Source organism: Moschus berezovskii, chromosome 6, assembly GCF_049115385.1.
Source record: "Moschus berezovskii isolate FMDL1 chromosome 6, NW_MosBer_1.0, whole genome shotgun sequence".
Taxonomy (NCBI): domain Eukaryota; kingdom Metazoa; phylum Chordata; class Mammalia; order Artiodactyla; family Moschidae; genus Moschus; species Moschus berezovskii.
The window spans coordinates 54,178,984-54,192,100 of NC_142465.1; the positions used below are offsets into that span (position 1 = coordinate 54,178,984).

The 13,117-nt window shown below is 39.5% G+C and overlaps 2 protein-coding genes across 3 annotated transcripts in view; one reads left to right on the forward strand and one right to left on the reverse strand.

Annotated features, from left to right (window-relative positions):
* XPOT (exportin for tRNA) overlaps positions 1–13,117 on the reverse strand; it is a 181,079-nt gene that overhangs the window by 76,099 nt on the left and 91,863 nt on the right. The gene's annotated exons all lie outside the window — the stretch shown is intronic.
* Positions 1–13,117, forward strand: part of C6H12orf56 (chromosome 6 C12orf56 homolog) — a 79,787-nt gene that overhangs the window by 20,028 nt on the left and 46,642 nt on the right. Inside the window, exon 2 of the mRNA XM_055396456.2 lies at positions 8,679–8,841. Coding sequence (XP_055252431.2) covers positions 8,679–8,841 — 163 coding nt within the window. The remainder of the gene's footprint in view (positions 1–8,678; positions 8,842–13,117) is intronic.

Consider the following 13,117-nt stretch of genomic DNA (forward strand, 5'->3'; position numbering starts at 1 on the left):
TCCAGTGAGTCAACTCATCGCATGAGGTGGCCAAAGTATTGCAGTTTCAGCTTTAGCATCAGTCCTTCCAATGAACACCCAGGATTGAATACCACAGTTCAAAAGCATCAATTCTTTGGCGCTCAGTTTCTTTATAGTACAACTCTTACATCCATACATGACTACTGGAAAAACCATAGCTTTAACTAGACAGACCTATATATAAATAGTGTGGTTTAATTATTTTATTAAGAGTTTTTATGTCAACAAATCATAGGAAAAAAAATATGTCATATGTCTCAATTTGGAGTTCTATGGTTATTTTCATGTAGATATTCTACAGGTATGATTACCTGTGCTAGAAGTAAAAGCAGTTCTTTCAGCTTTGAAAAATGGTCCTAAAAACATAAATTCAATGCTGTATGAAACACTGGATAATCTTATTTCCAACCTAAATTAGCTAAGAGTTTACAAAATATAATATGTCATAATATTTAAAGCTTATTTGGGACATAAAGTTAGAAAATTTTAAACAAAGATAATTCTGTAGGACCATTACAATTTCCTTCCTGCCTCCTCCTGCCCCTCCTTCTCTTCCTTCCCCCCACCCCCCACACCCCCATCTCATTCCTCTCTCTCCTTTGGGCTAAAACTTTGGCTTTTGAATTTCCAAAAGATGCCTCTGATGTCCCAGTGCAAAGGCAAAACATCTTTTTTTTCAGATAACACCACATCTAAAGTAAATCGCTAACAAGGGACTGAGTTTAGCTCTATCCCCTTTAAGAGGTTTCTTTTTTTTCTTCAGGCGCTGATTTGGACTAAGTGTCCTTGCCCTGTTCACTGATGCCAGTGGAGAGGCTTTCAGGTCAGAAAACTAGGCCAACACCCCACGGATGAGTAAATTCGCCTTGTTTGGCTCCTGGGTGGTCCTTTCATGCTTCACAAGCATGCTGTGGGTCTTGAAAAAAAGATCTTGATTAATTTTTTTTTTTTTGGAAGCAAAAGAAAAAAGAGAGACCACCTTCCATTCTTCAACACTTTGCCCTGTTAATTCAAGTCCAAGTGAATTAATTGTGTATGTCAAGAGTTTTGCTCTGTCTATACATTTGTATTCATAGAATCTGCAACTGAGACTATGATTGTTAGATGAACCAGTAAGAGAGAAGAGGGAAGGTGAAAAGTGACCGGTCATTTTGGCACTACCACTATTCATAGTTACTGTTTATCACGTCTGTCATAATCTACCTTTTCTAACACAGATGTATCCCTTTAGCTGTGTGATTGTTATCAGGAATCACTTAACACTTCTGTTCTTGTGATGGGGTGTCACAGTGTGCATAAAAATGGCTTTTTTAAAAGTGAGGTTACTGTAAACATATTAGATGCTGTCCTTACTGTTTCACCCCCGCAACCCAAACTCTTTGGTGACAGATTTTTCAAAGAATGCACACATCTGTGTTTCATGACTATGAGATGCCAGACTACCAGCTGAAATATTTTTTTTTAAAAGATCAGCATACAAGATGATTCTTATAATTAAATGAAAATAAATTATATACATATAATTCCATCGTCCACAGATAACCACAGTTAGCCATACACCCAAGAAAATCTGTAGTACAATATTACAAACTGATCAATGAATTAACACACATAGAACCATATTCCACATGAAAAGTGAAAGTATTAGTCGCTCAGTCATGTGTGACTCTTTGTGACCCCACGGACTCCTCCTGCCAAACTCCTCTGTCCATGGGATTCTCTAAGCAAGGATAGTGGAGTAGATAGCCATTCCCTTCTCCACAGGATATTCCTGACCCAGGGATTGAACCCTGGGTCTCCTGAATTGCAGGCAGATTCTTTACAGTCTGAGCCACCATGGAAGCTCTGAGCCACCAGGGAAGCCCATATACTCCACATACTGTTTTATAATCTGTTATTTTTCGTTTCCAGCATATCATGGACATTTTTTCATGCCAATGAATACAGAAAAAATTTAAATGACTTCTTTGTATAAAATGTTACCTTCATGTATTTAAGCAAGATACCATGTTCCAGAATGACAGAGCTAAGCAAATTCGATGATTACAGCAATAAAAAAGAAGTCTGACTCTACTTACTTCCAAATGAAGGAATTAGCATAATTTGATTGAAACTCTGACACAATAATGAATCCAGCTGCTTGATTACTTTTTGGACTCCTGCCTTATTTTTTAAAAGAAATTCTTCTCTGAGAAAATCCCACCTCTGACCACTAATAGGGCTGTGCACTTAAACATTGTTTTTTTATAAAATTGGCTTTAGAGACAGAGTAACTTGATTTGTAATTCTAGTTCCACCATTTATTTACTAGTTTTGTGAACTTAACTCTTTGAATCTTGGATTTTTCCATTGCAAAATGGAGTTAATAATGACTTCCTTATAGATTCGCTGCAAGTATTATTATATAAAATGTGTGCTGTTTTTAACTGTAATTATTCAAATAATTATAAATACTTTTTCTCTCCCCAAAACTACTAATAAGCAATTTGACTTAGAAATGTTTACATATTTATTTGCAGTCAGTCTCTACTTAAGGTATGATTTTCATCAGAGTAACACTAAATACACTTGGAATCATAGATTGAAGTCTTAAGGAACACTCCCAATAAAGATTCCAGAAGTATTAGAGAGTTAGCTGTAAAAGAGAAAACCATTAAGGAAATATAAATTGTAGGTGAATATTTATCTGATTTTAGGGTATAGAAGGCATTTCTAAGCATAAAAAAGGAAGAAATGAGGACAAAAGTTGATAGATTTACCACTTAGAAACGCTATGTTTCTGTGTTTTTAAAAAACACAGAAAAGTTTTCTACAAATAACAGCATTGTAAAATATGTCAAAGACAATGAAAGACGTAGATAGGTTACCCCCAGGAGAATTCCTACTACTCACCCCCGTCCCCACCGCAAAGTCTTTCCCATCCCCACTATCATAATAATCTCAAAAAAAAAAAAGGTTATTCTTTTTTTTTTTTTTCAGCTAAGCCCCACAGCTTGTGGGATCTAGTTTTCCCCAACGATGGACTGAACTCAGCCTCCTGCAGTGAAAGCACCAAGTCCTAACTACTGGATCACCAGGGAATTTCTGAGAAAAGATTCTTTATCACAATATAAGACTCTTTAGGCTGGCCAAATTATTTACATAGGTGCAACAAGAGTATTAATTTATCAGATCAGTTCAGTTCAGTTGCTCAGTCGTGTCCGACTCTCCGCGACCCCATGAATCACAGCACGCCAGGCCTCCCTGTCCATCACCAACTCCCGGAGTACACTCAAACTCATGTCCACAGAGTCGGTGATGCCATCCAGCCATCTCATTCTTGGTCGTCCCCTTCTCCTCCCGCCCCCAACTTTTCCTAGCATCAGAGTCTTTTCCAGTGAGTCAACTCGTCGCATGAGGTGGCCAAAGTATTGCAGCTTCAGCTTTAGCATCAGTCCCTCCAATGAACATCCAGGATTGATCTCCTCTAGAATGGACTGGTTGGATCTCCTTGTAGTATAAGGGACTCTCAAGAGTCTTCTCCAACAGATAGGCCTCCTTAAAAATACTTTGCAAATCTAGGGTACTGAACAACTACCACTGCTGTAGATTTAACTTCTATCTGGAAATTCCATAATGAATGCAGGTTAGACTTTTAAAAGCCTGTATTTGCTTTCCCAAAGCTAGGAAATCAAGCTTAAGAAACTCCACCAGATTTCTCCTGCAGTACCTATAAAATTTGAGTAATTTTTGAGATCTTGAAATTTCTTCTGGAGGGTCTTCTTGAGGTTCAGAAAATTTCTTGAGTTTTCTAGTCTGCCAGGGAGTGACTTGTGAGGCTGGTACACCTAGGTACCAGGCCAGTTTTCCTAGGAAGTTTTTGTTAACATTGGTTCCATAGGTACAGCCAAACTGTGGCCCTTAAAATGGCCTGTCATACCTGGTTAAACCAGCATTCTACTTAAATATTACACTTCATGTAAGGCTGTAGTTATACAATCAATGTGTCTGTCAGGTTATATCCCGGTAAAAAGGAAAGCAGATCTTGATTCAGTCAAGTTAAGAGTTTCTGAATTCGGGGGGAGTCAGTAAAGATCTGATATTTAAACATTTTCAGTTTCCAAAAGTAGAATCTACTAAATTGTTATGTTACATACTGATTATTATTTAAGAAGAAAAAGAGCTTCCTTTCATATCCAGAAAAACAGAACATTAAAACAATACTAATAATAGTCCAAAGAAATAATAAAAATAAAATTCCCCTCATCAGTTTCATTTTGTCCTAAACTGTTAATTCTTATTCTGATAAATATTGGGTTAGGAGTCTTATGAAGTCACCTGCTTCTTGATATAAAAGAATCCTGGAAATCCTCACTCAGCCCACTGGTGCAGTCTTGAGGGTTGACTATGTAATATCAGGTCAGCGTTGAAGTGTTACTACTTTGAAGAATTATATGTCAATTATACCTCAATAAAAATATGTTTAAAAATAGTTTGAAGAACCTGGCTCAATTCTTTTTCCAGGAGGCTCTAAAACTGGCCTTCTTTGTTGAAGACACAAACTCTGATCTTTACCTTATAGTAGAACTCTCAAGCAAGCATCTCAATAAAACAAAAACTATCTGTAGAAGACAGAGATGTTAAATGACTATGATTAGTTTATTACTCAGACCTTTCAAATAGGATAGTTTGATGAGGCAACTGACAAGAAAATTCATCTCACACACTAGTAAAGTAATGCTCAAAATTCTCCAAGCCACACTTCAACAATACGTGAACTGTGAACTTCCAGATGTTCAAGCTGGTTTTAGAAAAGGCAGAGGAACCAGAGATCAAATTGCCAACATCTGCTGGATCATCAAAAAAGCAAGAGAGTTCCAGAAAATATCTATTTCTACTTTATTGACTACGCCAAAGCCTTTGACTGTGTGGATCACTATAAACTGTGGACAATTCTTCAAGAGATGGGAATACCAGACCACTTGACCTGCCTCTTGAGAAACCTGTATGCAGGTCAAGAAGCAACAGTTAGAACTGGACATGGAACAACAGACTGGTTCCAAATAGGAAAAGGAGTACATTAAGACTGTTTATTGTCACCCTGCTTATTTAACTTATATGCAGAGTAAATCATGAGAAATGCTGGGCTGGATGAAGCACAAGCTGGAGTCAAGATTGCCAGGAAAAATAACAATAACCTCAGATATGCAGATGACACCACCTTTATGACAGAAAGTGAAGAAGAACTAAAGAGCCTCTTGAGGAAAGTGAAAGTGGAGAGTGAAAAAGTTGGAGTAGAACTCAACATTCAGAAAACTAAGATCATGGCATCTGGTCCCATCACTTCATGGCAAACAGATGGGGAAACAGTGGCAGACTTTATTTTTGGGGGGTCCAAAATCACTGCAGATGGTGACTGTGGCCATGAAATTAAAAGATGCTTACTCCTTGGAAGGAAAGTTATGACCAACCTAGACAGCATATTAAAAGGCAGAGAGATTACTTTGCCAACAAATGTCTGTCTAGTCAAGGCTATCGTTTTTCCAGTAGTCACGTATGGATGTGAGAGTTGGACTATAAAGAAAGCTGAGTGCCGAAGAACTGATGCTTTTGAATTGTGGTGTTAGAGAAGACTCTTGAGAGTCCCTTGGACTGCAAGGAGATCCAACCAGTCCATCCTAAAGGAGATCAGTCCTGGATGTTCATTGGAAGGACTGGTGTTGAAGCTGAAACTCCAATACTTTGGCTACCTGATGAGAAAAATTGACTCACTGGAAAAGACCCTGATGCTGGGAAAGATTGAAGGTGGGAGGAGAAGGGGACGACAGAGGATGAGATAGATGGCATCACCGACTCAATGGACATGAGTTTGAGTAAACTCTGGGGGTTGGTGATGGACAGGGAGGCCGGGAATGCTGCAGTCCATGGGGTCGCAGAGAGTTGGACACAACTGAGTGACTGAACTGAACTGATGACATGCAAAACAAAGATAATAAAGCCAGGCCAAAAAACTAGACAAAATGTCTCTAAGTGTAGTGATGAAGCTTGTTTTCAAAGACATCGTAAAAGTTACATCTCATTTGTAAAAATGAATGAATGAACATGATTTTTATATAATGCTTAGATATAGCTAATAATACAGAGATATTATAGTAATAAGGCTTCCCTGACGGTTCAGTGGGTAAAAATCCACCTGCAATGCAGGAGACACGGGAGACTCAGGTTCAATCCCTGGGTCAGGAAGCTCTGGAGGAGGAAATGGCAACCCACTCCAGTATTCTCACCTGGGAAATTCCATGGACAGAGGAGGCTGGCGGCCTACAGTCCATGAGGTCACAAAGAGTCAGACATGGCTAAGCACAGGGCACACATTATACGAATATAATATAAAGAATTGTTGTTGTTCAGTCACTAAGTCATTTCCAACTCTTTGTGACCCCATGGACTGCAGCACACCAGGCTTCCCTGGCTGGATGGCATCACTGACTCTGTGGACATGAGTTTGAGTGAACTCCGGGAGTTGGTGATGGACAGGGAGGCCTGGCGTGCTGTGATTCATGGGGTCACGGAGAGTCGGACACGACTGAGCGACTGAACTGAACTGAACTGAAAGTTAGAAAATGAATTCACACTGGTGCAGATATCCAATAGCTGTTCTTTGTATCAGATGGCAATGATCAATTCTATTTCACTGGACACAATCTGTATCATTATGAACAAAAATAATTTGAATTATTATCAGTTTTTTTACAACTTACAGTTTTAAAATAGGTTAAAGACTATAAAAGATGAACACCTAGATAATCCTTTTTGCCTATTTCAAAGACTTTCATAATTTATCCTGACTAAAGCAAGGGAAAAATATTCAGAATACAGCTACACAAACCAGAAAATTTAGCTATTTATGTGTAACATTCTAAATTTATAAACTTTGCAGGTTTCAAAATAAAGGCATTTCTGAAGAATCTTTTGTGCAGAATTCCTTTATTAACTATAAAACTTTGTATTAACTAAAGCACATTCTCCACTGGGCCTTGCTTCATTAGCCTGATTTGAATTACCCTACATATGTGAAAATAATTTTAAAAATTTGAGTAGGTCCTGATAATTTTTCATTAATCCATCTTCCTATCTTTGGTTACTCTGTATTAGAATTAAAATTTTTAATTATTATCATTAATCTCCTTCTTATATTTGTGAAAAGAAAATGATAGAACTAAACAATCACAGGAAACATTTTTACCCAAATTCTAAGTACCTGTAAAAAGTACAGAGGAATCCCTCCTGATGTTTGAATTAATAGTTTTAAGCATGTGTCAGGTGATTCTCCTTTGGAGAAGGAAATGGCAACCTACTCCAGTATTCTTGTCTGGAGAATCCCATAGAGGAGCCTGGCAGGTTACAGTCCATAGGGTCACCAAGAGTCAGACAGGACTGAAGCTTTTAGCACACAGGTACACACAGTTGATTCCCTTTACTCTTAACTTTTCAATCATGTGCTATTGCTGCCTGTCTGTCATAAAAAGGGAAATAGATTGTTAAAGAAAACATCTAAAAGTCCTAAATATTTATTGAGATTTTCCCCTTTTCAGTCAAAAATAGAAAACAAGCACTTTAGAGAGAAGAAAAAGCTATTTAGAAGTAGGAAACTTCCAATAGTTTAAACCGTGATGTTTGTATTCACAGCATCTTTGTAGACTGTTCTCTACAAATGGCTATTGTCCTCTGCAGAGAAAAATACTAGTCTGAACCCAATTAATTATATATTTTTAAGACCTTTAAAATTCTTTAAAAAATTAAAAAATGGAAGTGGTAGGGTATATTTTAACAAATAAAGACACTTACTATTTATTTAGCAATCCTATAGTGTAAATAGTTTCTTAGGTTTTGTTGCTGAATCCAACCAGTCCATTCTAAAGGAGATCAATCCTGGGTGTTCATTGGAAGGACTGATGCTAAAGCTGAAACTGCAATACTTTGGCCACCTCATGCGACGAGTTGACTCACTGGGAAAGAGTCTGATGCTGGGAAGGATTGGGGGCGGGAGGAGAAGGGGACGACAGAGAATGAGATGGCTGGATGGCATCACCGACTCGATGGACATGAGTTTGAGTGAACTCCGGGAGTTGGTGATGGACAGGGAGGCCTGGCGTGCTGTGATTCATGGGGTCGCGGAGAGTCGGACACGACTGAGCGACTGAACTGAACTGAAAACAAATAGAGGAAGAATTGGGAAACCTAACCATAAGAGGATGGAGAAGGCAATGGCACCCCACTCCAGTACTCTTGCCTGGAAAATCCCATGGACAGAGGAGCCTGGTAGGCTGCAGTCCATGATGTTGGGAAGAGTTGGACACAACCGAGGGACTTCACTTTCACTTTTCACTTTCACGCATTGGAGAAGGAAATGGCAACCCACTCCAGTGTTCTTGCCTGGAGAATCCCAGGGACAGGGGAGCCTGGTGGGCTGCCGTCTATGGGGTCGCACAGAGTCAGACACGACTGAAGTGACTCAGCAGCAGCAGCAGCAGCAGCAACAATAAGAGGAAAGATTTCCCAGGGAAAAAAGAAGAAAGAATGCAGTTTAAAATTGCCATAAGCTTTGGGAGATTTATTATCCCAGAAAAGATGAGCAGTTGTATTTGTTTTTAATCAGCTCTATTCATTTTGTTTTTCAGATTGATGATTACCCAGAATTTCTAAGTCCACCAGATAGAGAAACCAACCAACACATTCGTATCATCTATTATTCAACTGTTTTAAAAAAAGAGTGTGAAAAATCAAAAGGTGTCAGGAAATTCTTATTTCCATTTCATCACGCCAATGCTAACAACAAAAAAGGTATGTAATATATTTCTTTATGTGATATAAGAAAAGATACATTTCTATAGAAGGTAAAAAGATGATGTTCTTTTTTCCTTCCCAGCTTTACTGAAGTATGATTGACAAATAAAAATCTATGTATTGATATTTAAGGTATACAGTGTGATGTTTTGATATATGTATATCAAAGTGATCACTGTGAAGTGATCACCACGGTCAGGCTAATTAAGATACCCATCACCACACACAGTTACTTTTTTGTTTGCTTTGTTTTTGAAAACACTTGAGCTCTACTCTTTTTGCAGATTTTAAATATACAGCATGTTGTTGTTAACTACAGTCACCATGCTATACATTTCAGTCTCCAGGACTTATTTATCTTATAACTGAAATTCTGTAACCTTTGATGCACACCTACCTTTTCCCCTCGCTTCCACTTCCAAGTCCCACAATGATAACCACTATTATACTCCCTGTTACTGTGAGTTCCTTTTTTAGATTCCACGCAAGTGAGATTATGCAGTATTTACCTTTCTGTGCCTGGCTTATTCACACAATGTCTTCCAGGTTCACCCATGTTGTTGCAAATGGCAGAATTTCCTTCGTTTTAGAAGCTGGACAATACTACATTGTATGTGTATATGTATACATATATATACATATGTACATACACAGGCTTCCCAGGTGGCACAGTAGTAAGGAATCCTCCTGCCAATGCAGGAGATGCAAGAAACACAGGTCGGGAAGATCCCCTGGAGTATGAAATGGCAACCTGCCTCTGTATTCTTGCCTGGAAAATTCCATGGTCAGAGGAGCCTGGAGGGCTACCATCCATGGGGTCACAGAGTCAGACAGGACTGAGCAACTAAGCATGCATGCGCATGCACGCGTGCGCACGTGCGCGCACACACACACACACACACACTACATTTTCTTTATCCATTCATCTACTGCCAGACACTTAGGTTGTTTACCATTCTTGACTGTGTGTGCTCAGTTGCTAAGTCATGTCCGCCTTTTTGTGACCCCATAGACTGTGCTTCGCTAGGCTCCTTTGTCCATAGATTCCCCAGGCAAGAATACTGGAGTGGGTTGCCATTTCTTTCTCCCGGGGTACTTACCAACCCAGTGATTGAACCCACACCTCTTACATCTCTACATCTCCTATGTTGGCAGACAGTTTCTTTACCACTAAGTCAGCTGGGAAGCCCCATTACACAATTCTTGACTACTGTAAGTAATTTTGCTATGAACATGGGAGTGCAGATATCTCTTTGAGACAGTGATTTTATTTCCTTCAGATATATACCCAGAAGTGGGATGGCTTTTATTTTTAGTTTTTTGGGGAACTTCCATGCCATTTTCCAGAATAGCTATACTAACTTATATTCCCTCCCAACAGTGCATAAGGGTGCTTTCTCATTTTCTTTTTTTTGCATCCTTGCCAACATTTGTTGGGCTTCCCTGATAGCTCAGCTGGTAAAGAATCCACCTGCAATGTGGGAGACCTGGGTTCGATCCCTGGGTTGGGAAGATCCCCTGGAGAAGGGATAGGCTACCCACTCCAGTATTGTGGCCTGGAGAATTCCATGGACTGTATAGTCTATGGGGTTGCAAAGAGTCAGACACGACTGAGCGACTTTCACTCACTCAACACGTGTTATTTTTGACCTTTTGATAAGTCATCCTAGCAGGTGTGAGGTGATAGCACACTGTGGTTCTGACTTGCTTTTCCCTCATGATTAATGATGTTGAGAAGATTCGGTTCTTTACACTAAGGATAAGCTGATTATCCATGATCAGCAGCATAGTGCCTGGGCCTAGTTTGCCATGAGTAGAGAGGAAGGAAAGAAAAGTATGGAAGAAAGAAAGGGAGAAAGGAAAATAAAAAAGAAGAAAGAAAAAAGAAAGGAAAGTGTTTTTACTAAATATTGGTTTAAAAAAAGAATGAGTTACACTCTGAATTCCTTTTGATCAGTGCTTGTTTGATTTTAGTAACCTTATCAACAGAGATTTTTTAAAAACCTGGTGAAGAAGTGCAGGGAGTAACCAGGAAGATTGTGAGGGGGTAACCAGAAAGATCGGAGAAGGCAATGGCAAGCCACTCCAGTACTCTTGCCTAGAAAATCCCATGGACGGAGGAGCCTGGTCGGCTGCAGTCCATGGGGTTGTTACTTCACTTTCACTTTTCAGTTTCATGCATTGGAGAAGGAAATGGCAACCCACTCCAGTGTTCTTGCCTGGAGAATCCCAGGGATGGGGGAGCCTGGTGGGCTGCCATCTATGGGGTCACACAGAGTCGGACACGACTGAAGTGACTTAGCAGCAGCAGCAGCAGCAGCAACCAGAAAGATTGTGAACACCTGGCTTTAGGAAAACTCCTTATAGTCATCTCTCTGAACCCTAGGCCTCTTACCAGCAAGGGAGCCATCAGCCCTGCCCTGATAATTGTGGTTTATTACAGCATTCACTCTTCATTCAAAAATATTGGTCAGAAATCTGTTCCCAAGAATGATTCACATCTAGATAAAAACATGAAAAGTCACCTTTAGATCTTGTTTTTAGGGAGATCAGTGTGTGATTTCCCAGTTGTGCCTTAAGGAGATCCAGATGATCTAGATCTTTTCTAGAGAAAAGGAGGTGGGGAGTCCAGACTCCCAGCACTCATTGGGCTCAACCCCAGAGCAGCCCTGCTTCTAGGTTTCATACTTTGGGCCCTTCCCAAACATTTCTTATGGAGAAGTTTTAAAAATTCAAGGGTGACTGGATAAAAATAGATTATACAGTTCAGCATGACACTGCTTACTTTCTTGGTCTTATTTTGTGAGTGAAAAACATACATATATATGTATTTGATACATGTATATGAAATGTACAGGTATACAAAGGAGTCCTTTAAAGTATCCATCCCTATAATTGGGAGTTGGTGAAAAGCAGAAAAAAAGGCATAGACTTGGGCCTCATTTAAGCCAAATTTGCATACTGGTTCTCACCTTTCCCAGCTGTATGACTGTCTGCAAGTCACTCAACTTTTTTGTGAGCCTCAGCTTCCTCGTCTCTGTTACTAGCTTCACAAGGTCATTGTATTATGTGAAATCATGTGGCCAGAGCTGGACACACAGCAGGAAAGTAGGCAGCTGTGAAGACTACATGCTTAGCATGGAGGGAGAAAGAAAGAATGAGATCCACGGTGGCTCACTGGATAGGCCCTTCTACTTCCAGCATCTAGCCAGTATAGCCAGACCAAGCCATACCAGCCTGTTCACTCTTCACTGGACTCCACTCAAAATCAGGGTCAACCTCTTGGAGTACTGAATAGCTACTGTGAGAAAAATGTCCAGTGTACACTGTCCTGGATAAGGACCTTACCACATCGACACTCTAGAACATGGCGACTGTTTTTAAAAGTTGCTCTAATTAGCAAACTTGTTAAATCCCTGGTTGCTCACCAGGTCTCCTGTCACACTAATTAGGATATCTAACTGGTGTTGGTTGCCTTAAATGCATATTTATCCTTGTCCACAAGCATAATTATTCTTGGCTTCTTTTCCCCTAACACATATAAGAAGATGAAAACATGCATTAAAGAAGCCAATTATAGGTAGAAGTTTTATGAAATTTAAATTCCTAGAAACTTTGCAAATGATGTTAAAAGCAGTGAAGAGTCTTTAAAAACGTATCGTTTGTTCACACACATGTTCATGGAATGACACCTCTCCCCTCCTCTCCTTTACTTTCATCTCCAAAGGTACCATCTGATACTTTGGCAAAGGGATTTTCAAAAACACGAAACTACTGCTGTTTCAAGGAGTCACACAGCACACATTGGAGGATAAAAAACACTCCCCCTTTCCAGCAAGTCAGCACTGACGAGCTCAGACTCCTCTTGGCCTCCAAGCTGCTTATTCCTGGGTTAGGTATTGCTCTGTGCACAGGACCCCAGTGGTTCACCTCCTGGACATTCTGTAATATGTAATTCTGAAACAAGAGATACGCTCAAACCTATCTAAGCGTCTATTTGACGGTAGTCATTACTAGAGTCCTTCATGTTAATAATGATGATGCCATGCCTAGAGAAGCCGCTCACATTAATTACTGAGTATTTAAATACAGATAATTATTAGAACTCCAAATCTCTTGGGAGAAAGCCTAGGGAATATTTGTGTCATGTGGTTAAGGTGCTCACACTCCAATCAAGTAGATCATCTTAACAAAGGAAGCTCAAAATTGCAGATCATTTATAATATAAATACTGAGTTTAATCACCATACTTTAAAGCAGGATTTCTAATTAG